The sequence below is a fragment of the Plectropomus leopardus genome, chromosome 14, assembly GCF_026936395.1.
Source record: "Plectropomus leopardus strain MGB_pleo_1.0 chromosome 14, ASM2693639v1, whole genome shotgun sequence".
Lineage (NCBI taxonomy): Eukaryota > Metazoa > Chordata > Actinopteri > Perciformes > Serranidae > Plectropomus > Plectropomus leopardus.
This window is the reverse complement of record NC_142189.1, coordinates 4,816,388-4,838,604: the sequence shown is the minus strand read 5'-3', so window position 1 is coordinate 4,838,604 and position 22,217 is coordinate 4,816,388. Positions and strand designations below refer to the sequence as shown.

At 36.6% G+C, this 22,217-nt stretch overlaps 1 protein-coding gene and 1 long non-coding RNA gene across 12 annotated transcripts; both read right to left on the bottom strand.

Annotated features, from left to right (window-relative positions):
- Positions 1–1,254: 1,254 nt before the first annotated feature.
- Positions 1,255–16,420, bottom strand: LOC148187399 (uncharacterized). 7 transcript variants are annotated; one of them, XM_088087539.1, is made up of 20 exons: positions 16,322–16,420; positions 13,893–13,963; positions 13,541–13,618; positions 12,824–12,968; positions 12,472–12,549; positions 11,701–11,814; positions 11,433–11,510; positions 10,341–10,442; positions 9,369–9,437; positions 9,098–9,184; positions 8,882–8,971; positions 8,667–8,744; positions 8,368–8,454; positions 8,133–8,234; positions 5,647–7,444; positions 5,025–5,119; positions 4,867–4,902; positions 4,088–4,189; positions 2,962–3,036; positions 1,255–2,319 (listed from the first exon to the last, which is right to left on the bottom strand). In XM_088087539.1, the coding sequence occupies exons 4-13, from the start codon at positions 12,847–12,849 to the stop codon at positions 8,388–8,390; spliced, it is 789 nt and encodes a 262-aa protein (XP_087943665.1). In that variant the 5' UTR covers positions 12,850–12,968; positions 13,541–13,618; positions 13,893–13,963; positions 16,322–16,420; the 3' UTR covers positions 1,255–2,319; positions 2,962–3,036; positions 4,088–4,189; positions 4,867–4,902; positions 5,025–5,119; positions 5,647–7,444; positions 8,133–8,234; positions 8,368–8,387. The 7 variants fall into 7 exon arrangements, with proteins under 7 accessions (XP_087943665.1, XP_087943664.1, XP_087943661.1 ...); XM_088087538.1 differs by lacking the exon at positions 8,368–8,454 and having other exon boundaries at positions 9,369–9,434; positions 16,322–16,414; XM_088087535.1 differs by lacking the exon at positions 8,368–8,454 and having other exon boundaries at positions 16,322–16,413.
- Positions 16,421–16,703: 283 nt separating this feature from the next.
- LOC121963394 (uncharacterized) lies at positions 16,704–22,139 on the bottom strand. 5 transcript variants are annotated; one of them, XR_015778692.1, is made up of 8 exons: positions 21,188–22,139; positions 20,939–21,014; positions 20,304–20,344; positions 19,862–19,939; positions 19,647–19,724; positions 19,336–19,422; positions 19,098–19,202; positions 16,704–18,409 (listed from the first exon to the last, which is right to left on the bottom strand). It is a non-coding gene; the product is annotated as an uncharacterized LOC121963394 (long non-coding RNA). The 5 variants fall into 5 exon arrangements; XR_015778689.1 differs by lacking the exon at positions 19,336–19,422 and having other exon boundaries at positions 21,166–22,139; XR_015778688.1 differs by lacking the exon at positions 19,336–19,422.
- Between the last annotated feature and the right edge of the window lie 78 nt (positions 22,140–22,217).

Below are 22,217 nucleotides of genomic sequence, written 5' to 3'. Positions count from 1 at the left end.
CGGAAAATAAAGACATGATGTGTAAAGCTGTGAGAAAAATTCAAGTTATTTTGTTTTTGGCACAAACTGGTCAACTCAATTGTTTGTATGACTCCTCGTGTGATACTTGCTATTCAGATTTACTTTGTCAAATTATTTCCACAAACTGACGTAACCTGCAAGGTTTCTCTGCAATATAACTTCTCATGTGAATCACTAAAGTGAGTAAAAAAACAAACTAAAGTCCCTGTTTATTAATCCTTGTTCATTGTTATTAAGACAGCTTATACTTCATTCCTAACACTGGGGGTCACACTAAATATTTGCACCTTTAGCCCGGTGAAGTTGTTTTATTGTAAAGGATTTGCATTTTTAATACTGTAGACACATTTCCTGTATATTCTGGTGAGAGATAAATATGTATGATCATTTTAACAACTAAAATAACGATGTTTAAGGTTTTTACTTTACAGTATTGTAATCTATTCTGGTCAATTCTACATAATGAGAACTTTTACTTTAGTACTTTAAGAGTATTTTGACGTAAGTGCTGTTGAGCTTTAAAATGCATGATTTTTACTTGTAGCAGAGTGTTTCTTCAGTATGACATTGTTACTTTCAGAGTTGCTTGAATCTGCAAACTCACGTTACGTGGCACTGCACCGGGGCGGCTAGCTCAGCGTTTTCTCTCCACCTGACCGAATAAAAAGTCTCCTGCGGGAAAAAAGACGCCAAACACAACCATGAACTGTCTCATGCGTGTTTTTAAGTTTAATTGATATTATCCGTCAGTGAGCCGTTAGAGCAGCAGAGTCTCACATGTTGACAGCTGGGACAGGAAGCTAACGGGGCGCTGCTAGCCGGTGACACCGACTTCAAACACACTTTAACACATATTTACATCATGTCACAGGTCTTTAATAACTAAACGCGGCACTTTCACAGGTGGTTAACACACACGCACATCATGAGAGTGTGTAGGTGTCGGTGTTCATACCTTCAGTCCGGTGAACAGGAGCCGTTTGGAGCCACGCCGGATTGACTGCGCCTCCTCACCTCAGGAGTTTTCCCGATAATTCAGATATTTTCAGTATTTCTCATTGACGGCGACACTTATCGCTCCGTCGCTGCGATTTTTACAAAGCAAACGGCGACGTGACAGCTCGCGCAGGTTCATTAAATGCTGTAATTTGGCTGCAATCCTCAACACAACACACCCAACATGTGCGTTTGATGCTGTGGAGACACGGACGAGACCAACTCAGACCGGAGGGGTGGCGGTGCAAACATGTTGTTTAATTTAAATTATGATAACAAAAGTTTGCCATTTTTTATAAATATTAAGTATAATTATCTTTCCAATGTCACTCTGAATGTAAGGAAAATATAAAATGTGTTTAAATGTTTGCCTTTAGAGTTAGCACCGGCATCAGAATCCCCTGCTTACATAATGGCACTTATGAAGTACCTGCTGTTAAAAATACAGTTTAACAAAGTAAAATAAAACAGTAAATTAGACCAATGAAACCGGAGCAAAGTTATGATTTCTTTCAAAAATATGGGGCGAAGACAATTAGAAACTCAACAAGACAAGGCCCAAAAATTTGCAAGAAATACATTAAAAGTTACAAAAGAAAAAATGAAAATAAGCATAAAAAAATAAGAAAAAAACCAAGAAAATGCTGAATTATATATACATAGTATGTGTGTGTGTGCTTCTTTACTGTAACATAATTTTAAATAATTAAAAAATAATTAAAATAATCCTCAACACAACACACCCAACATGATGTAGTTTTTGTAATGCCTAACAATAGCTTTTTGCTTCTGGCGATTTCATTTACACTTCAAAACACACAAAAGTGGTGTTCATCTGTGAAGATTGTCACAGAAGTCTCATAAACTTGCATACAGATGTTGCAGCAAAAAAGCTACAAATTCTGGATAGTTTATACATCTTCAGCCAACGGACAATCAGCACTGTTTCAAGGCAGACAATCACGATTAGCGTCTCCCATTCAGTATCTGACCAAATGCATTGGCATCAAAATTTAACATACCACCTTAGTACTGTACGACCATTACAGAAACTCTGCAACAGCTTATCAAAAAGCAGATGATGATCAACTTTCCACAGAACTTTGCATAGCCGGTTACAAACAAAGCATAATAACAGAAGACATTATTGCTTTTGAGATACATTTTCGCAGGAGTAAGATGAGTGGAAGCAGCAGCAGATGCGATGTTGTCAACAAACCAACAGAAGCAGATGGCAGATGCTTCAACAAAGTTTACATCACACCTCAGCTGTGCAACTTCTGGCTCGTCTTGTTCCTTTTCCTGATAGAAATAAATAGTTTAAACTGCATTACAGTTGATATTACACTTTAAAGGTTAAGTGTGTTAGATTTAGGACTCCCTTCAGGAAGATACAGGGTACCCACAACTACTAGAAACACATTTAAAAAATGACTTCATTAGATATTAGTGGTTTTATCATGAGTATTTGAAATATGTATAAATTGTCAGTACTTTCATCCCAATCGGTACACACTTATTAACTGCTTATCTATTGTTTCTTTTTCATTTATTCTAACCAAAAGAAGAGGAGGTTTTTTAAGTGTATGAATCTCTGTTCTGGGCTACTCCAGAAACACAAGAATGAGACACTCACAGTGCCCGTGACCTTGACCTTTGACCACCAAAATCTAATCAGTTAGTCGTTAAATTCAAGTGGACGTTTGTGCTGAAGAAATTCTCTCAAGGCATATTTGAGATATGGCGTTAAAACTGGATGGATGAATGGATGGACGGACAACCCAAAAACATAATGCTTCCAGCCATAGCTATCGCTGGTGCGGAGGCATAAAAAATAAATTCACTTTAATGATTTCATTGTGTGTCCGTCTGGATACCAGTGACAGAAAAGATTTCTATAACTAGGCTGGAAGAATGCATATGATATTAACCGATTAGACTCACAGATCGTCTGAGGACTCCACCAAATCACCATCATTTGTTACAGGGTCCACGGTCGGGCGAACGAGTTCCTCAGACCTGCAGCAAACGATAATCACGGTTATGATGCTACTTCATGAGTAAAAAAAATAAACATTAGAGGGACAGCTCACAAAAAATAAAGAAAAACAGAAATGTCTTTCTCCAGAAATTATGATACAATTATTCACGATAATCCACACACCTTGTTGTGAGCAGTTTCATGTTGGAATTAGTTTCTTTCTACTGAACTACATCCACCACATGAACCACTGTGCAGCTAAGGAGGATGTTAACATTACAGTTTACATCTTGCACCTTCACAAGCTTCTCCTCAATGAGAATATGCATGTTTCCTTTTGTGCCATGATAGAAATGAAAGAAAATAGTTCCTACATCCAACTGCTCACAACACAGATTATCTTGAGTAATCTGGTCATGATTTCTGCAAAGAGACATTGCAGTTGAGTTTGTCAAATGTATTTTTTTTTTTTTGTGCTTTGAGCTCAACAAGCTGCCCTCTAGTTCCAATATACTGTCGAGAAGGCCGATATCTGCAGCACTCTGCAGCTCACACAGAAAACAGTCTATACTGTCTGTTTTTTAACCCTGTGTTTTACTGTTTTACTGTGTAGCGTGATTTAACATCCTTATTGAAAAGTGCTATATCAAAATAAAGTTAGGATTATTATGACTCGGTATCATCGCATGAGGTACACATGTCACATTCTTAGAAATAAAATTTACAAAGCTCTTCCCTGCACATCCACAAAACTACAAGGAGCTTATTTTATAATTTATACAAGTTTTGACTGTAAGCAAAGATCATAATCTAACCTACAATGCTAATATGGCTGCCAGTAGATCACTACAGACTCAGGGTTTGAAACTTTGTAGCTGCATCTAAATGCTGATATTCCACCTTATCTGGGTCAAAACCAAGACTCATAACACGTGTCCTCAACTCAAGTATTTAATCAGTTAAAACAAAAAGATATGACATATAATAACCTTATTTTCTTACTTTCCTTTCTTTACCTTATGTGTGTGTGTGTGTCTGTGCATGAAGTCAATGAGTGAATTTACATTTTAATGTTAATAAAAAGCTTACACGCAAGTGCATCTTTTTCTGAAGTTAAGGATGGGACTCTTTGAGCTCAGGCGGGCCCTCCTGGGTGGAATTCCCAGAGAATTTTCATTTTTTGTACCGGTTCTGACAGACAGGAGAGAAAAAAACTGGGTATGAAATATGATCATAAGACATCCAGCCACTGCTGAATATACATAAACAAAAAAGCAGATCTCAGAAAGGTTCTGCAGAGGTTGATCCTGTTCTCCTCTTTTTAACCCTTCAAAATCTGGTTCAACAACAGTTTTCTTGTGCTGCTTTCACATACCTTTCATGGGCTTTTTGACCCTTTGAAACCATAGCAAATTATTATTATTATTATTATTATTATTATTATTATTATTTTCAAAAATATGATAATAAAGGCAATTACAGACTTGGCAAGAAATTTCCCACAAATTGCAAGAAACCAGTAAAAGGTGACGAAAAACACTGACTTGAAAATTAGTTCTAAAAAATTAGGGGTTTTTTTCTATAAAAAGTTTTCCAGAAAATTATATTTAAAAACATTCCAATTATGATTTTTTTAAAAGATGTACAGAAAACATTTTTGTGTCATCAAGTTGCTAGTTGTATTTTCCCGATTTTTTTTTTTTTTTTTAAGAAATCATCCCGGTTTGCTCAGGTTTCAAAGTGGTAAAGTAGTTCTCACTTAAACATTAATCACTTTTTTTAGTATAATATAAACACTTGTGTCCGTCAGCGTGTACGCAAATACACCTTCGCTATTAAAATGATAAAGTAACATAATAGTGACTTACTGGGCCGCTGACCAGTCATCCTGGTGATCCTCTGGACTGGTACACAACACACGCACACACACACACACACACAGGTTTGAATAAAGACAGTGGAGCTGAGTGCTGACTCTGGAGTGAATCGATAGATCTGTCTTTAAGAGTAAGTTGGAGATTCTCACCTCTGAGCTTTGGTAAAGCTGTCGTGTTTCCCACATGGAGAGATTTCACGAGGATGAACCTCCGTCATCTCACAAAGGCTCATTGCAAACTACACCTGTACCAAACAGAAGTTGGTGTTCACAGAGCGACAGAGTGATATTAACCGTACAACTTCACGTTGTTGATCCTTTAATGCAATAATCTGTTATTTGCACATTTGTCGTTAGGTGTACCATTCACAGGCTAAATTAAACAAACCGAAGAAATCGAACAAATAATAAACGGGTCTGGATATCATTTTTTGTTTTGCATGCTCCGCATTGCTGGCGCAGTTTGTGGGATTGTTTCAAGACCAAAGCAGCAGTCCTCTCAGCACACCGTCACCTGACGCCTACATATGAAGAAGCTTTTTTTTACGCTTTTTTCAGGTTTGTATTTAAGATCGCATTAAATAATCGAATAAAAGTACACGGACTCTGGCTATATGTTAAATTAAAGTATGTAAAACAAGAGGCTACAACACCTTGCGATGGTGAAAATTAACTGCATCACGAGGAGCAAAAGTGAAACTATTCGACTACATCCAAAACCCCAAAATTATTATTATTATTATTTTTGTCAAAACAGCTTTAGTCCACTTACAGATAAAATCCCGAGCCAGGAAGAATTAACAACAAAAGCATATGAAAGAATAAATAATAAAAATAAAAGTTAAGCAACATTTAAAGCCGCTGCAGCTCTTTTACAGTCAGAGGGGGGCGGGGAAAGGGTGTGCTGTGGCTGATGTCACATTGAAACTTGTGAGCACTGCTGTGAGAGTGGAGTTTAACCCTTTGACACCTGGTTTGATTTCTTTCAAAGGCATGTAAGGGAGAAGGCTGTGAGCAACTTAACAAAATAAAAGTCAAGATATTACCAGGAAATTTACAAAAAATCACACGAAAATTACATAAAAATAAGCAACCAAAGATTACCCTAAAAAGTGCTAAAATAAATAAACACAAAAATAAAAGGTATATTAAAATGTTTTATTTTCTAGGATAACCGTAAATGTATAATGATTGGATTACAAAATGAAATTTTCTGGACATTTACAACACTAATAATATATACTGTAATACTTATTACTTGTGTTCTCAGTCAGCTTTCTCCCTCGACTCAACTACATCTCAGAGGGAAATGTGTTTTACTTAACCACATTTTCTTGGCAGCTTTAGTTACTTTGCAAGTTAAGATTATCGCATAAAAACCACACATTGTTTACTTTGTATACTTTGTCATAAAGTGAACTACCCAACATTTGATGCAAGCAGAGTTGAAAGATTAGTCATATAGTCTCTTTTTTAGTTTAGTTTTTATATGCTTCTTTTGATTTAGTGGGTTCAATAGCAACATAATAATCTTCATTCATTTTATCATGCATTAAGGTGTCCATTTTCTTTGTTTACATCAATTACCGCACACACACACACACACACACACACACACAGAGCGATCAAAAAACCCTGACAGCAACAGTGACCTTCTTACCTACATTTCTAAGCCTGAGGTACACACACAGCAACACCCAATGTCTGCATGCAGCAGATAACAACTAGAAAATTTCATCAGAAATTTTGAAGGGTTCCTGCTGCTGAGAGGCCACTAACGTATGTGAGGAGGAGGAGGGGCCTCACTTACACACAGGGCCTCAGGGCACAAGGGCCAACTGATGGCCATTAATCGGTAAGTGGCATCTTTAATTCCTCTGCGGTGCAAAGTTTGAGGCAGAAGATAAAGAGTAAGAACTGGAAAATTTCAGCAGAAATTTTGAAGGGTGCCTGCCACTGAGACACTCGCTAACCACGTATTGGCGGCAGCAAGTAGTAAGTAGTAAGTAGTAAGTAGTAAACAGTAAATAGTATGCACACGTGCGCACATTTACTACTAAGTAGCACAATGTTGAGCAGTTGTGGCCCCTTCAACAACAATCAACTGCTTGATAGTTGGACCAAAGGGGGGGTCACTTTGGGGGTTGTGTTGTGCTGAATAGTAATAGGTAACAGGTGCAGGCCCCTAACTTCTGTCTGACTGGCTCAAGAACATGTTGAGCTCTTTGGTATAAAAGTAGAAAGTGTCTGACCTCCTCTTCTCTCCTCACATATCACTCATCTGCACATTTACATTATAGTGATGTGGCTTAGAAATCTTACTGCCTGAATGCTTCAAGAATAGCAGTTTAAAACAAATTCAGCTTAATGAATCATGCACGTATGCATCTTTGTCTTTTTACCCTCTCTGTATATGTCACTCCTTTATGTCACATCATTGTTGGTGTTTACGCTGATTTCTGAATACTGAGTGATGCAGGAAGCAGCAGCAGAAGTGATGCCACAGAGAGAGAAACAGAAATAGCTGCTGGCGGGTGCCTCATCGATGCTGGATCCTGGATCATCACGTCCTTTTGTGATAGAAACACAAAACGTTATTACAACTGCAAGCGGTGGGTACTAAAATTTAAGATGTTAAGAGTGTCATTTCTATGGAAACTCATCTGAGAAACCAACTAGACAAATAAAAAGTAGGAAATGTGTGGAAGAAAATGTGAAATTTTCGTTGAGTTGATCGCATTTACCATCAGCACCTCTATGTTAAATAATTTCATCAACAACTTAAAATCGAGATCAAACACCTTTTAAATCAATAACACCACCGGGGTCAGTCACAACTGCAGAAACACATCAGACAATGAAGCAAAAGTTGATTTTGATCCTGTTTAATTCGATTATTGCTGATATTATTTCTGTTTACTGTGAATATTCTTTGAATTGTATACTTCTATCAGTATGGGTCGTTATTGTTATTTTTGTTTTGTTATTGTTTCTCTTGTTTAATTTTACTTTAAATTTTGTCTCTCACAGTTGTGTTGCCTCTATAATGAACCCGTCTTGCTTCTGCTTTGCCTTTTTTGCAAAGCACTTTATAAACTCGGTTTTCACTTTGCTATATAAATAAAGTTGTCATTATTATTATTGTTATTATTACATTAATCTGCTCATCATAGAGGATCATTTTCAGACAGTCTGAGTATTAAGAGGCGCAAAACATCAGTGAATGCTGTAACAGTTTAATGATTAATCAAAACTTACCTGACGGGGGGGGTTTCTTTGAAATTAATTATTCGACCTGTAGACTGATCACTCTTCAGAGACACACCAGAGTCGCTGGACTCTTCCCATTCTCCCCAAATTCTGGTAGAAAACAGAGAAAGATCACCAGGATGGGAAATTAGATCATAAGACATTCAGCTACAGAAACTTCTGGATACACAGAAATCATCAAGCAGACATCAGAAAACGGCTTCAGTAGAGCTGATTCTGTTACCGCTGAATATTTGTCTCTAGTTAGAGTGATTCTTTACTGCCGGTTACTTCGAGTCCATCGTATGTGTCATTATGAGACTGCAGAGGCCTTAATTTAAAGAAAAGAAAACGATTTTACTGAAACTTAGAAATTCAAGAGGGCATTTCATGCACCTAATATTTGCAGCCATTTTATTTATTTATTTATAGCAGCATGTTGGCTAACACAGATACTAAAATTATAATAACATCTTAAATAATCAGCCGTGTGTATTCAAATGATCAATAAATAGTCAGATTTTTAGGGATATAACAAATTACCTGAGAAGGGCTCTGTCTCTGACACGATTGGTGCTCTTTTCGCACCGTTCCTGATGTCTTTTCATACGTATTCTCCTCCTGGTAGATAAGAGAGAAAAAGATAGATCATAAAACTTCAGTAAAAATTAATTCTGTACAAAATGAATATTTTCTCTCCTCTTCTGACACTACTTATTAACTCACACTTTTACATTTCAATGTTAACACAATCTTACCTGAAAAGAGAGAACTTTTTTTTCAAACAGGTTTTGCAATTTTTTGACCCATCACTCCCGAAGGACGCGCCGGACTCCTCTCTGCTCTCTCTAGGAGACAAAAACCACCAGGATGGGAAAGTAGATCATAAGACATCCAGCTACAGCGACTTCTGGATACACAGAAATCATCAAGCAGACATCAGAAAACGGCGTCAGTAGAGCTGATTCTGTTACCGCTGAATATTTGTCTCTAGTTGGAGTGATTCTTTACTGCCGGTTACTTCGAGTCCATCGTATGTGTCATTATGAGACTGCAGAGGCCTTAATTTAAAGAAAAGAAAACGATTTTACTGAAACTTAGAAACTCAAGAGGGCAGTTTCCGTTAGTGCAGAAAAGGTTAATGTAACTGTGCTGAAAATATTTTAATGATGATCACAGCTTCATTAATAAATTTTTTAAAAAGTGTGTGAAACAATGTAAATGGGGTTGACAGATTAGACTCACATTTCATTTGATGACTCTAAATCATCAACTGCAAAAACGTCCTCCTCATCTGTTGAAAAGTCCAACCTGCTGCAAGTAAAAATCACATAATGCTACTTCATTAGCTTGAAAATAAAGCAACAGGATTTTGAACATTTTTTTGTGTGGGGAAAAGGCAAAAGAGGATACTCATGCAAAATGTGACCAGATTATTCTACGATGACATGAATGTTATGAGTTCAGAGGTTCTAATATTTGCAGTCATTTTGATCTTCTTGAATAAAAAAGTGGATTTTGCTGATTTTAATATCTGTCAATGTGAATAGAAAACCACTATATTCAACTCAAGTAAAAAACAACCCTTGGTATTTTTTATGGCTGTAAATAAACAACAATCTGCTAATTTGTGCAGTAATTGAGCAGTAAGGTGGATGTCTGAGTTCAAATCCTGCTTTTGCCATCCTGCATGCGGTCTAAAAGTTTTGATAATTTTCACATAGAAGCAATATTAGTTTATGAATTAACAGAACTGGGATGTATTCAGAATAATGAAGAAAACAAACATTCAACATAAATGTAGTCAAGCTAAGTACATTTTCACAGAAGGTCAGAAGCCACATCAAATGTTAAACTTATCACTTACCCCACCCGCCTCATGACATAACCAAAATTAAAAACATTAAAAATGTTTGAGCATAAATATTAAACAGCGCTGCATACACAAGCATATAGGGGTGCAAGTAAAAAAGTGCAATTTCATAAATAAATATGCAACATGTAGATAAGAGAATTATGCTCATATAAGCAGATAAAAAGTAAAAGAAAAACCACATTTATAAGCTGATAAGATGTTAAAATGCCAATAAAAGAACAAACTCTAAAACATAAATACTAAAATTATAAAGTAACATAATAATGACCTGCATCATCTGAACTGTGTGTGCAAGTTATCAGTGAAGGCAGTTTGTATCTTAATGATTAATAAAAGCTTACCTGAATGGGGGTCTTTCGGCAAATAAAATGATTATATCTCTTGAACAATCACTTTTCATGGAAATACCAGAGTCAAAGGACTCTAAGCTTTCCGTCTTTATTCTGGAGACAGGAGAGAAAGACCACCAGGGTGGGGGATTAGATTATACAACATCCCTCCACAGTAACTGCTGCATACACAGAAACTATCAAGCAGCCATCAAAAAAGTTCAATGAAAGTAAATTCTGATCATATTTAATGATTTCTCTCTTTCACTGAGCACAAACTTTAAGAGTAATTCCCAGCTTCTTCTCAGTCAAACATTAATCCTTCTGCTTCATCATTTGGGATCATTATGGCTGCAGCAGCCCTAAAATTTACAGTAATTTTGATCTCAAAAAAGTTGATTTCACTGAAGCTTGGCAGAAATCAGGCCCCAGGATAGCCGCTCGACCTCGCAGCTAATGTATAGAGATGTCTGTAAAACTGTTGACAGGACTCCTCAAACTGCAAACTGAATCTTTCTTTATGAATTTTCAAGCCATGGTGGTTTTATTTTTGCAAAACTTTCCTGAAGCGGAGAAAAGCGATTTAAAAACCTGCAATATCATCACAATGTAGAGTTTATAAGCCAATCAGGAAGTCGCAGGTGTGGACGGGCCATTGGTCCGGTGTATAGGTATTATTGAAGTCTATGGCTGAGATTCCTTTACAGAGCCAATCACATTGTTGCTGTCAAACATTTAAATCATTCTCCTTTCTCTCAGTTTGGTCTTTTACACATAATTCCTTAAACAATAATCATTTTCTCTTGACAACTTAATATTAACATTTGCTCTGGGATCCCACAAGGCTCAGTTTTAGGCCCACTATTACACAACGTCTACTTGCTGCCACGTGGCTCCATGATACAGATACACAATGCATATTACCATTCTTATGCTGATGATACTCAATTATACATTTTACTATGACATGATTATCTTTGTATGAGATGCGCCATATAAATATAAAATACTTTTTCCATGCCATAATTTTATGACTATTGATAATTTAGATTTTATTTAAAAACGGTGTGAAAAATGACTGTGAGGTTAACAGATTAGACTTACAGACTGCTTGAAGAGTTGACGGGATGATCCTGATCATTTGCTGCAGCATTCGTGTCTGAAGCAACAGAATCTCTTCGGCTGCAACAAGTTTTATAATCACAGTTATGATGCCTCTTTATTAGTTTGAAAATAAACATTTAAAGCAAAAGCAGCAGGATTTCAAGCATGATATCTATGTGTGGAACAATGCAAAAGAGTTATACATGTAATGTGCATATGTACAAAATGTTCATTATGAGGCAACATTTTCAAGTTAGTGAAAGCGTACTTCTTTCGAGGAGCGGGGGAATTTTCTTCAACTTTCGCACTGAGACTTTGTGGATTCTTCTTCTTGACAGACACACAGCTGATGTCAAAGGGAGGTGGATTTTTCAGATGGTCTCTGGAAGAAAGACAATCACACACATTTACACACACACTCAGGCTCCCACACCCCTGTAATCATCTCAGTTTTACTTCTTGAAATCTGTATTTTATTTTTTATTTTACATTTATTTTTATTTTTGTTTAATTATTGTACTATGAAGCACGTTTTAACACATTTTTCAAAACAGCTATGATTATTTTTGCACTCAGAACATAATGGCGAAAGATTATTTATAAATGTGTGCAATAGAAAGATCAGCAAATAAGGCACACAACGTATGTACACGCCGCGCAGAAGAAAACCGATGCTAATACTGGCAGCAAAGAATCATCAGATTTAAGATGTGGTGGCTGAAATATTCATTGCTTTCTCTCGACCAAATCACAGCCGTGCTGATATTCAGTACAACAGAACTTCCTCTCGTGTGATGGCGCTAAACTATAAATCCTGAAATGTACATAAACTTAAAGCGGAAAAATCAGGACTAAACAGGCACTTTGGCTGTATTTTATGTTTTGCATCTTTTTTTCGTGACATAACTTATCTGAACTCATTTTATACTTGAATATCTGTGTGTGTGTGTGTGTGTGTGTGTGTGTGCGTGTGTGTGTGTAAAATGTCAATGTATGCACTATGCACTTACACTTAATGTTAATGTTAATAAAAGCTTACCTGAGAGAGGACAACCCTTTTTTAATGAAACCTTTTGACTCTTCCCCGGGGGACGCTCTGTTGTCTTTTCTGTCCTCTCTAATAGGAAAGAAAGAAAGTCCATAAATTTGAATTCAGGTAAGCTTTATTCACACGACCGTAATGACACAGTATTGCCAAAGCACATTTTAACAGTTGTTTTCTAACATGGAGCAGTGCAGAGAAGGAACAACTATGTCAACAACATTAATGCAAGCTGGACATAAAGATGGACATCAGCTGGTGTCTGTCAATGTGGACACAAGTGAAATGAAATTACAGCACCAAGTTAGTTAGGACAGGAATTAATTTTACAAACAGCACAATGACTTACCTCCCCTCTCTGAACTTGACACCCATGATCAAACTGAGCTCTGGAGCATTGACTCATTTTTTGTTTTGCATGCTCCGCATTGCTGGCGCAGTTTGTGGGATGAGTCGTTTAAAGATTCTGGAGATTTTCTTGTTTATCTGACTTCCTGTTTCAAGACGAAAACAGCAGTCCTCAGCACACCATCACCTGTGGCCTACATATGAAGAAGCTTTTTTTACGCTTTCTTCACGCATTAAATAATCGAATAAAAGTACACGGACTCTGGCGATATGTTAAATTAAAGTATGTAAAACAAGTGGCTATAACACCTTGCGATGGTGAAAATTAACTGCGTCACGAGGAGCAAAAGTGAAAATATTCGACTACATCCAAAACGCCCAAAATTAATTTTTTTTTTTTTTTTGTCAAAACAGCTTTAGTCCACTTACAGATAAAATCCCGAGCCAGGAAGAATTAACAACAAAAGCATGTGAAAGAATAAATAATAAAAATAATTTAAAAGTTAAGCAACATTTAAAGCCGCTGCAGCAGTTTTACAGGGAGTCAGACAGAGAGGGGGGGGGTGATGACTGACTGTGAAAAAAATGTCATGTTGAAACTTGTGAGCACTGCTGTGAGAGTGGAGTTTAACCCTTTGACACCTGGTTTGATTTCTTTCAAAGGCATGTAAGGGAGAAGGCTGTGAGCAACTTAATGTTAATGTTAATAAAAGCTTACCTGAGAGAGGACAACCCTTTTTTAATGAAACCTTTTGACTCTTCCCCGGGGGACGCTCTGTTGTCTTTTCTGTCCTCTCTAATAGGAAAGAAAGAAAGTCCATAAATTTGAATTCAGGTAAGCTTTATTCACATGACCGTAATGACACAGTATTGCCAAAGCACATTTTAACAGTTGTTTTCTAACATGGAGCAGTGCAGAGAAGGAACAACTATGTCAACAACATTAATGCAAGCTGGACATAAAGACGGACATCAGCTGGTGTCTGTCAATGTGGACACAAGTGAAATGAAATTACAGCACCAAGTTAGTTAGGACAGGAATTAATTTTACAAACAGCACAATGACTTACCTCCCCTCTCTGAACTTGACACCCATGATCAAACTGAGCTCTGGAGCATTGACTCCCTCCACAGTTTGGGTCTGAAACACAAAACACACCTGCTGAGAGCTGATTTCTGAGTCTGGAGTGAGATCTGTATGTCTGTGCTTTAACTGCAATGACAAAAAAAGGTTCATTAGGAAGAGCAAATAAAAACAATGAACTCTGACTGCTGATTTTTATTTTTTTTTTAAATGCATCCTGCAATAACATCAATGCACTTCAGATAAAAGCTTCGACACAACACTGGGATTTGTAGTTCTGAGGTCCGTTTCACAAAGCAGGTTTAGTAAAAACTCTGAGTCTGTTAACCCTGAAATGAGGGAAACTCTGAGTTTTCCGTTTCAAAAAGGGAGGTAACTCAAACCAGAGAAAGAAGTGTAACTCTAGCCTGTTTCACAGAGAGGGGTAATTTAAGCTCTCGGTCAGTTACCGTAGTAACAGACTATGAACCTAACCTGGTCGGGACCAGGTTTTTCTCAGTGAACCTCAAGTTTCTCTCTGTCTCCGCCCTCTTTCAGCCACATACACTATTTGATTTCTTCATTCATTCATTCAGTCAGCAGGCAACCTCTGACTGGGATTAGTAATTTTAATTTCTTTCAGGATTTCCCAGTGTGATTGGCTGCATAGATGGCACACACATCCCCATCCCCATCCCCACGTGCGCTTCTCCCCCAAGTGTGAAATAAAATGAAATAAATTAATACGCTACCATTCAAACAGTTTTCCCCTGTAATAGTATTGTGATTGCAAAGGACTACATTTAAACTTACGCATTGAGCCGGGCAGCAATGTTCTCCCACGCCGTCTCCCTCTCTTTTGCAGCTGCAGCGGTGTTGCATTTCTTTCTAATAACGTGTTCAAACTCCGCATATGAGCGCATTAAAATTTCCAATTCCAGTGGGTGAAGAGCGTAGCCCTCCGCTTCCCCGTTGCCATGGTGACTCGTCGACTCGAGGCTCTATTGATGCTGGCTTCTTATAGTTGTGGTGCACGCGCTTAACTCCAGGTGAAACTACTCCGAGTTGATTAAACCAACTCAGATCAGCTGTTCTGGAACCGGAAACTCAGAGTTTCCTATCTCAGAGTAGATCAACTCAGAGTTCAGGGTTACACTCAGAGTTTGTTGAACCTGCTTTGTGAAACTGACCCCTGAAACCTGACACTGGTATTTATAACCCGCTGCGCCTGCTCTCCCTGATTGGCTAGTACGATTACATAAGTTTGATCAGCCAATCACACGCGGCCTGTAGGCGGGCTCAGGCGGCACAGGGTGTAAAGATGGTATCTGTCAACAACAAGCCGTTTTTGCAGCGGGTTATCAGTGTTTGCAGAACTGTCCTAACCAGTGACTGTAAATAAAGATGTTCCTGTTTATGCAGTTTACGGTTTTAACACGTGAGAATGCAGCTGGTTATAGAGAGTTTGGACGCGTATCGGCCATACTCTCTGTTATTATATTAACCCTTAGGGCTTTAATTTTACACACTGGTATGGCTCTGCACATTAAATGCACATTTCACAATCAGGCTTTTAAAGATACTATTCATTATTTTCTACTTTCATCTAGTTAATTTACAAACCAACATCAGTCCTAATCATAAATCATTACCTACACTTATTGATACTACTCTCTATAACTTGGTGCGGAAAATAAAGACATGATGTGTAAAGCTGTGAGAAAAATTCAAGTTATTTTGTTTTTGCCACAAACTGGACAACTCAATTGTTTGTATGACTCCTCGTGTGATACTTGCTATTCAGATTTACTTTGTCAAATTATTTCCACAAATTGACGTAACCTGCAAGGTTTCTCTGCAATATAACTTCTCATGTGAATCACTAAAGTGAGTAAAAAAACAAACTAAAGTCCCTGTTTATTAATCCTTGTTCATTGTTATTAAAACAGTTTATACTTCATTCCTAACACTGGGGGTCACACTAAATATTTGCACCTTTAGCCCGGTGAAGTTGTTTTATTCGAACAAATAATAAACAGGTCTGGATATCATTTTTTGTTTTGCATGCTCCGCATTGCTGGCGCAGTTTGTGGGATTAGTCGTTTAAAGATTCTGGAGATTTTCTTGTTTATCTGACTTCCTGTTTCAAGACGAAAACAGCAGTCCTCAGCACACCATCACCTGTGGCCTACATATGAAGAAGCTTTTTTACGCTTTCTTCACGTTTGTATTTAAGATCGCATTAAATAATCGAATAAAAGTACACGGACTCTGGCGATATGTTAAATTAAAGTATGTAAAACAAGAGGCTACAACACCTTGCGATGGTGAAAATTAACTGCGTCACGAGGAGCAAAAGTGAAACTATTCGACTACATCCAAAACCCCAAAATTATTATTATTTTTTTTTTGTCAAAACAGCTTTAGTCCACTTACAGATAAAATCCCGAGCCAGGAAGAATTAACAACAAAAGCATGTGAAAGAATAAATAATAAAAATAATTTAAAAGTTAAGCAACATTTAAAGCCGGTGCAGCAGTTTTACAGGGAGTCAGACAGAGAGAGGGGGGGGTGATGACTGACTGTGAAAAAATGTCATATTGAAACTTGTGAGCACTGCTGTGAGAGTGGAGTTTAACCCTTTGACACCTGGTTTGATTTCTTTCAAAGGCATGTAAGGGAGAAGGCTGTGAGCAACTTAACAAAATAAAAGTCAAGATATTACCAGGAAATTTACAAAAAATCACACGAAAATTACATAAAAATAAGCAACCAAAGATTACCCTAAAAAGTGCTAAAATAAATAAACACAAAAATAAAAGGTATATTAAAATGTTTTATTTTCTAGGATAACCGTAAATGTATAATGATTGGATTACAAAATGAAATTTTCTGGACATTTACAACACTAATAATATATACTGTAATACTTATTACTTGTGTTCTCAGTCAGCTTTCTCCCTCGACTCAACTACATCTCAGAGGGAAACGTGTTTTACTTAACCACATTTTCTGGGCAGCTTTAGTTACTTTGCAAGTTAAGATTATCGCATAAAAACCACACATTGTTTACTTTGTATACTTTGTCATAAAGTGAACTACCCAACATTTGATGCAAGCAGAGTTGAAAGATTAGTCATATAGTCTCTTTTTTAGTTTAGTTTTTATATGCTTCTTTTGATTTAGTGGGTTCAATAGCAACATAATAATCTTTATTCATTTTATCATGCATTAAGGTGTCCATTTTCTTTGTTTACGTCAATTACCGCACACACACACACACACACACACACACACACACACACACACACACACACACACACACACACACACACACACACACACACACACACACAGAGCGATCAAAAAACCCTGACAGCAACAGTGACCATCCTACCTAAATTTCTAAGCCTGAGGTACTGCATGTGGCAGATAACAACTAGAAAATTTCATCAGAAATTTTGAAGGGTTCCTGCTGCTGAGAGGCCACTAACGTATGTGAGGAGGAGGAGGGGCCTCACTTACACACAGGGCCTCAGGGCACAAGGGCCAACTGATGGCCATTAATCGGTAAGTGACATCTTTAATTCCTCTGCGGTGCAAAGTTTGAGGCAGAAGATAAAGAGTAAGAACTGGAAAATTTCAGCAGAAATTTTGAAGGGTGCCTGCCACTGAGACACTCGCTAACCACGTATTGGCGGCAGCAAGTAGTAAGTAGTAAGTAGTAAGTAGTAAACAGTAAATAGTAAATAGTATGCACACGTGCGCACATTTACTACTAAGTAGCACAATGTTGAGCAGTTGTGGCCCCTTCAACAGCAATCCACTGCTTGATAGTTGGACCAAAGGGGGGGTCACTTTGGGGGTTGTGTTGTGCTGAATAGTAATAGGTAACAGGTGCAGGCCCCTAACTTCTGTCTGACTGGCTCAAGAACATGTTGAGCTCTTTGGTATAAAAGTAGAAAGTGTCTGACCTCCTCTTCTCTCCTCACATATCACTCATCTGCACATTTACATTATAGTGATGTGGCTTAGAAATCTTACTGCCTGAATGCTTCAAGGATAGCAGTTTAAAACAAATTCAGCTTAATGAATCATGCACGTATGCATCTTTGTCTTTTTACCCTCTCTGTATATGTCACTCCTTTATGTCACATCATTAGAATAGAATAGAATAGAATATTCCTTTATTGATCCCCCATTGGGGGAAATTTCAAATGTTACAGCAGCATGAAAAAAGAAAAGTGACATGTAACAAAGAAAATAACAATAACAAATAACAATAAATAAGTAATAAAATAAGTATGTACATAGAGGAAATAAGGTATGTGCACATAATAATAAGTAAGTAATAGAATAAGTATGTACACAAAAGATGGATTTGAGAATAATTGTTGGTGTTTACGCTGATTTCTGAATACTGAGTGATGCAGGAAGCAGCAGCAGAAGTGATGCCACAGAGAGAGAAACAGAAATAGCTGCTGGCGGGTGCCTCATCGATGCTGGATCCTGGATCATCGCGTCCTTTTGTGATAGAAACACAAAACGTTATTACAACTGCAAGCGGTGGGTACTAAAATTTAAGATGTTAAGAGTGTCATTTCTATGGAAACTCATCTGAGAAACCAACTAGACAAATAAAAAGTAGGAAATGTGTGGAAGAAAATGTGAAATTTTCGTTGAGTTGATCGCATTTACCATCAGCACCTCTATGTTAAATAATTTCATCAACAACTTAAAATCGAGATCAAACACCTTTTAAATCAATAACACCACCGGGGTCAGTCACAACTGCAGAAACACATCAGACAATGAAGCAAAAGTTGATTTTGATCCTGTTTAATTCGATTATTGCTGCTATTATTTCTGTTTACTGTGAATATTCTTTGAATTGTATACTTCTATCAGTATGGGTCGTTATTGTTATTTTTGTTTTGTTATTGTTTCTCTTGTTTAATTTTACTTTAAATTTTGTCTCTCACAGTTGTGTTGCCTCTATAATGAACCCGTCTTGCTTCTGCTTTGCCTTTTTTGCAAAGCACTTTATAAACTCGGTTTTCACTTTGCTATATAAATAAAGTTGTCATTATTATTATTGTTATTATTACATTAATCTGCTCATCATAGAGGATCATTCTCAGACAGTCTGAGTATTAAGAGGCGCAAAACATCAGTGAATGCTGTAACAGTTTAATGATTAATCAAAACTTACCTGACGGGGGGGGGGGTTTCTTTGAAATTAATTGTTCGACCTGCAGACTGATCACTCTTCAGAGACACACCAGAGTCGTTGGACTCTTCACGTTCTCCCAAAGTTCTGGTAGAAAACAGAGAAAGATCACCAGGGGGGGAAATTAGATCATAAGACATTCAGCTACAGAAACTTCTGGATACACAGAAATCATCAAGCAGACATCAGAAAACGGCGTCAGTAGAGCTGATTCTGTTACCGCTGAATATTTGTCTCTAGTTAGAGTGATTCTTTACTGCCGGTTACTTCGAGTCCATCGTATGTGTCATTATGAGACTGCAGAGGCCTTAATTTAAAGAAAAGAAAACGATTTTACTGAAACTTAGAAATTCAAGAGGGCATTTCATGCACCTAATATTTGCAGCCATTTTATTTATTTATTTATTTATTTATTTATAGCAGCATGTTGGCTAACACATATATTAAAATTATAATAACATCTTAAATAATCAGCCGTGTGTATTCAAATGATCAATAAATAGTCAGATTTTTAGGGATATAACAAATTACCTGAGAAGGGCTCTGTCTCTGACACAAATTGTGCTCTTTTCGCACCGTTCCTGATGTCTTTTCACACGTATTCTCCTCCTGGTAGATAAGAGAGAAAAAGATAGATCATAAAACTTCAGTAAAAATTAATTCTGTACAAAATGAATATTTTCTCTCTTCTTCTGACACTACTTATTAACTCACACTTTTATGTTTCAATGTTAACACAATCTTACCAGAAAAGAGAGAAACAGGTTTTGTAATTTTTTGACCCATCACTCCCAAAGGACGCGCCGGACTCCTCTCTGCTCTCTCTAGGAGACAAAAACCACCAGGGGGGGAAATTAGATTATAACACATCCAGAAAACTGCTGGACACACAGAAACTAACTAAATCAACTTTTTTAACCAAAAGTTGATTCTGTTCCCACTAAATAATTCCTCTCCTCTCACAGCAGTTTGCTCTACTTCTCACTTTAACATTGCATTATTGGATTGTTGTAAGGGTGCAGAGGTCCTAATATTTGACGTCAATTTTACCTTCAAGAAAAGAAAGATGATTTTACTGACTTTAGTGTCCGTCAGTGAGGATACAATGAAATTAAATAACACAGGTCACATGGTAACAGCACCAGGCTAGTTAAGACAGAAAATTAGAGCAACATAATAGTGACTTACCCTGACGGTTTGCCTCCCATGGTCACTGGTCAGTCTGGTTTCTGAATATAAAGAGAAAAAAAAATTCATATTATCTGAAAAAAAAAAACAACTCTATAAACAAGCAGCTAAATCAACAATTACCAGCAACTTTGGGTTCTGACATTGAAAATTTCAATACAAATAAATTCAAATAAAAACAACAAAAGCGATGAAACAACAAAATAAAAAGGAAATGAAATAAATAAAGCATAAATAAAAATAAATAGACCCCTTTCTTGTGTGTAAAGGATCCCTGAGTTGACAGAAATTAGGTCAGGGACCCAAATTTGACAAACTTTACCTTTGGGACCTTATTGATCACTTTATGGTTTTATTATGAACCCAAGTATGTTTTAATCATTTCAGCATTTATTTTGGCTTAAAGCACTTACATAACTCTGTTTTAAATTATCAATATATTTATCTTTTTTATGTAATTAATTTAATATATTTTAACATCCCCTCTTCTATTGTCCCCTGAAATATTAATTTGAAATCTTTGTATATTATAAAATACATTTCATATTGTTAAATGCACATAAACAATGTTAAACCACAGGAGCTTTTTTTTGTGCCTGCACGTGGTTTCTATGAGCAAAACTTGTTGTTCTCACCTTGTCCTTGTGTGCCAGTTCCTCTCCAAAACAATCTGGAGGCTAATACATAGCTGAAATCAGTTAAACACCATGGCTGCAAAAAAAAAAAAAGCAATAAATAAATAAATCTAGCCAAAAGTGCAGAAATATATAGCTGAAAAAGCAGAAATACATAACCGAAAATGCAGAAATACATAGCTTAAATCAGTTAAAAACCATGGCTGCAAATACATAAATAAATATACCTGAAAATGCGGAGATACATACCTGAAAATGCGGAGATATATACAGAAATGAAAGCTGAAATGCTTTAAATCCCAACAGTGTCACAGCAGGAAGTTGATGTCGACTCACGCTGGAAGAAGACAATGACAAAAGGTCGTTTTGTTTTGACGCCGACAAACAGTTTTTTTTCCGATTATTTTTGTTTTCTTTCGGACTGCATGAAATAATTTCGCAAACAGGTGATACAAAGTACGCTGACGATAAGATTAATATGGAAATAAATCAATAATGCTAAGACATTAGCTCTCAGGTGGCCTCAGTCATTCAGCGGCCAAAAGTGAAACTAAAGTGAATTTGAGGAACCAACAAAGCGGAGCTGCACCCAAAAAACCCCAAACCTCTTCCTGTGATTGGCTACACAAGACGAGCTCGTCATGACTGCCTCTTTTTTTTCAACAACTTTATTAAAAAAATCAATCAGAGCAAACATAAATGAGAGCAAAGGTAACAGAAACTCGTTCAAACTCTTACAAACAACAAAAAGCAACATTTCAACATTTTTAGATAATTATAAAAACACACTTATATATATTTTTTTTCTAGAATGTTGACTTGTTTTTTATTATTCAATATTTTTTATTTACTTTTTTACTGTTGTATTGTTCTTTTGCTGCTTAGCCTTTTGCTTCATAGCTGCTGTAACATTGCAAATTTCCCCACTGTGGGACTAATGTACATATATAATGTATATATATATATATATATATATATATATATATATATATATATATATATATATAATGCAAATCTTTAACAGATGCATTTAAATTTTGGTTTAGAGTATTTGGCATTTATTTTTTTTAATTCTCTATATTTCAAAAGGAGGACATCATAGTTTATATTTTAAGTGGCTGATTAAATTTTTTTTATTTTACAAAATAATTGTAAAAAGTTAGCTATTCTTTGAAAACAAACTGTCCCAGTTGTCCCAAATAAAGTAGACAAATGAGATGCACTTATGGTTTAACAAATAACGCACCTCAGTCATACATTTTTAAACCAGTTCACGTTT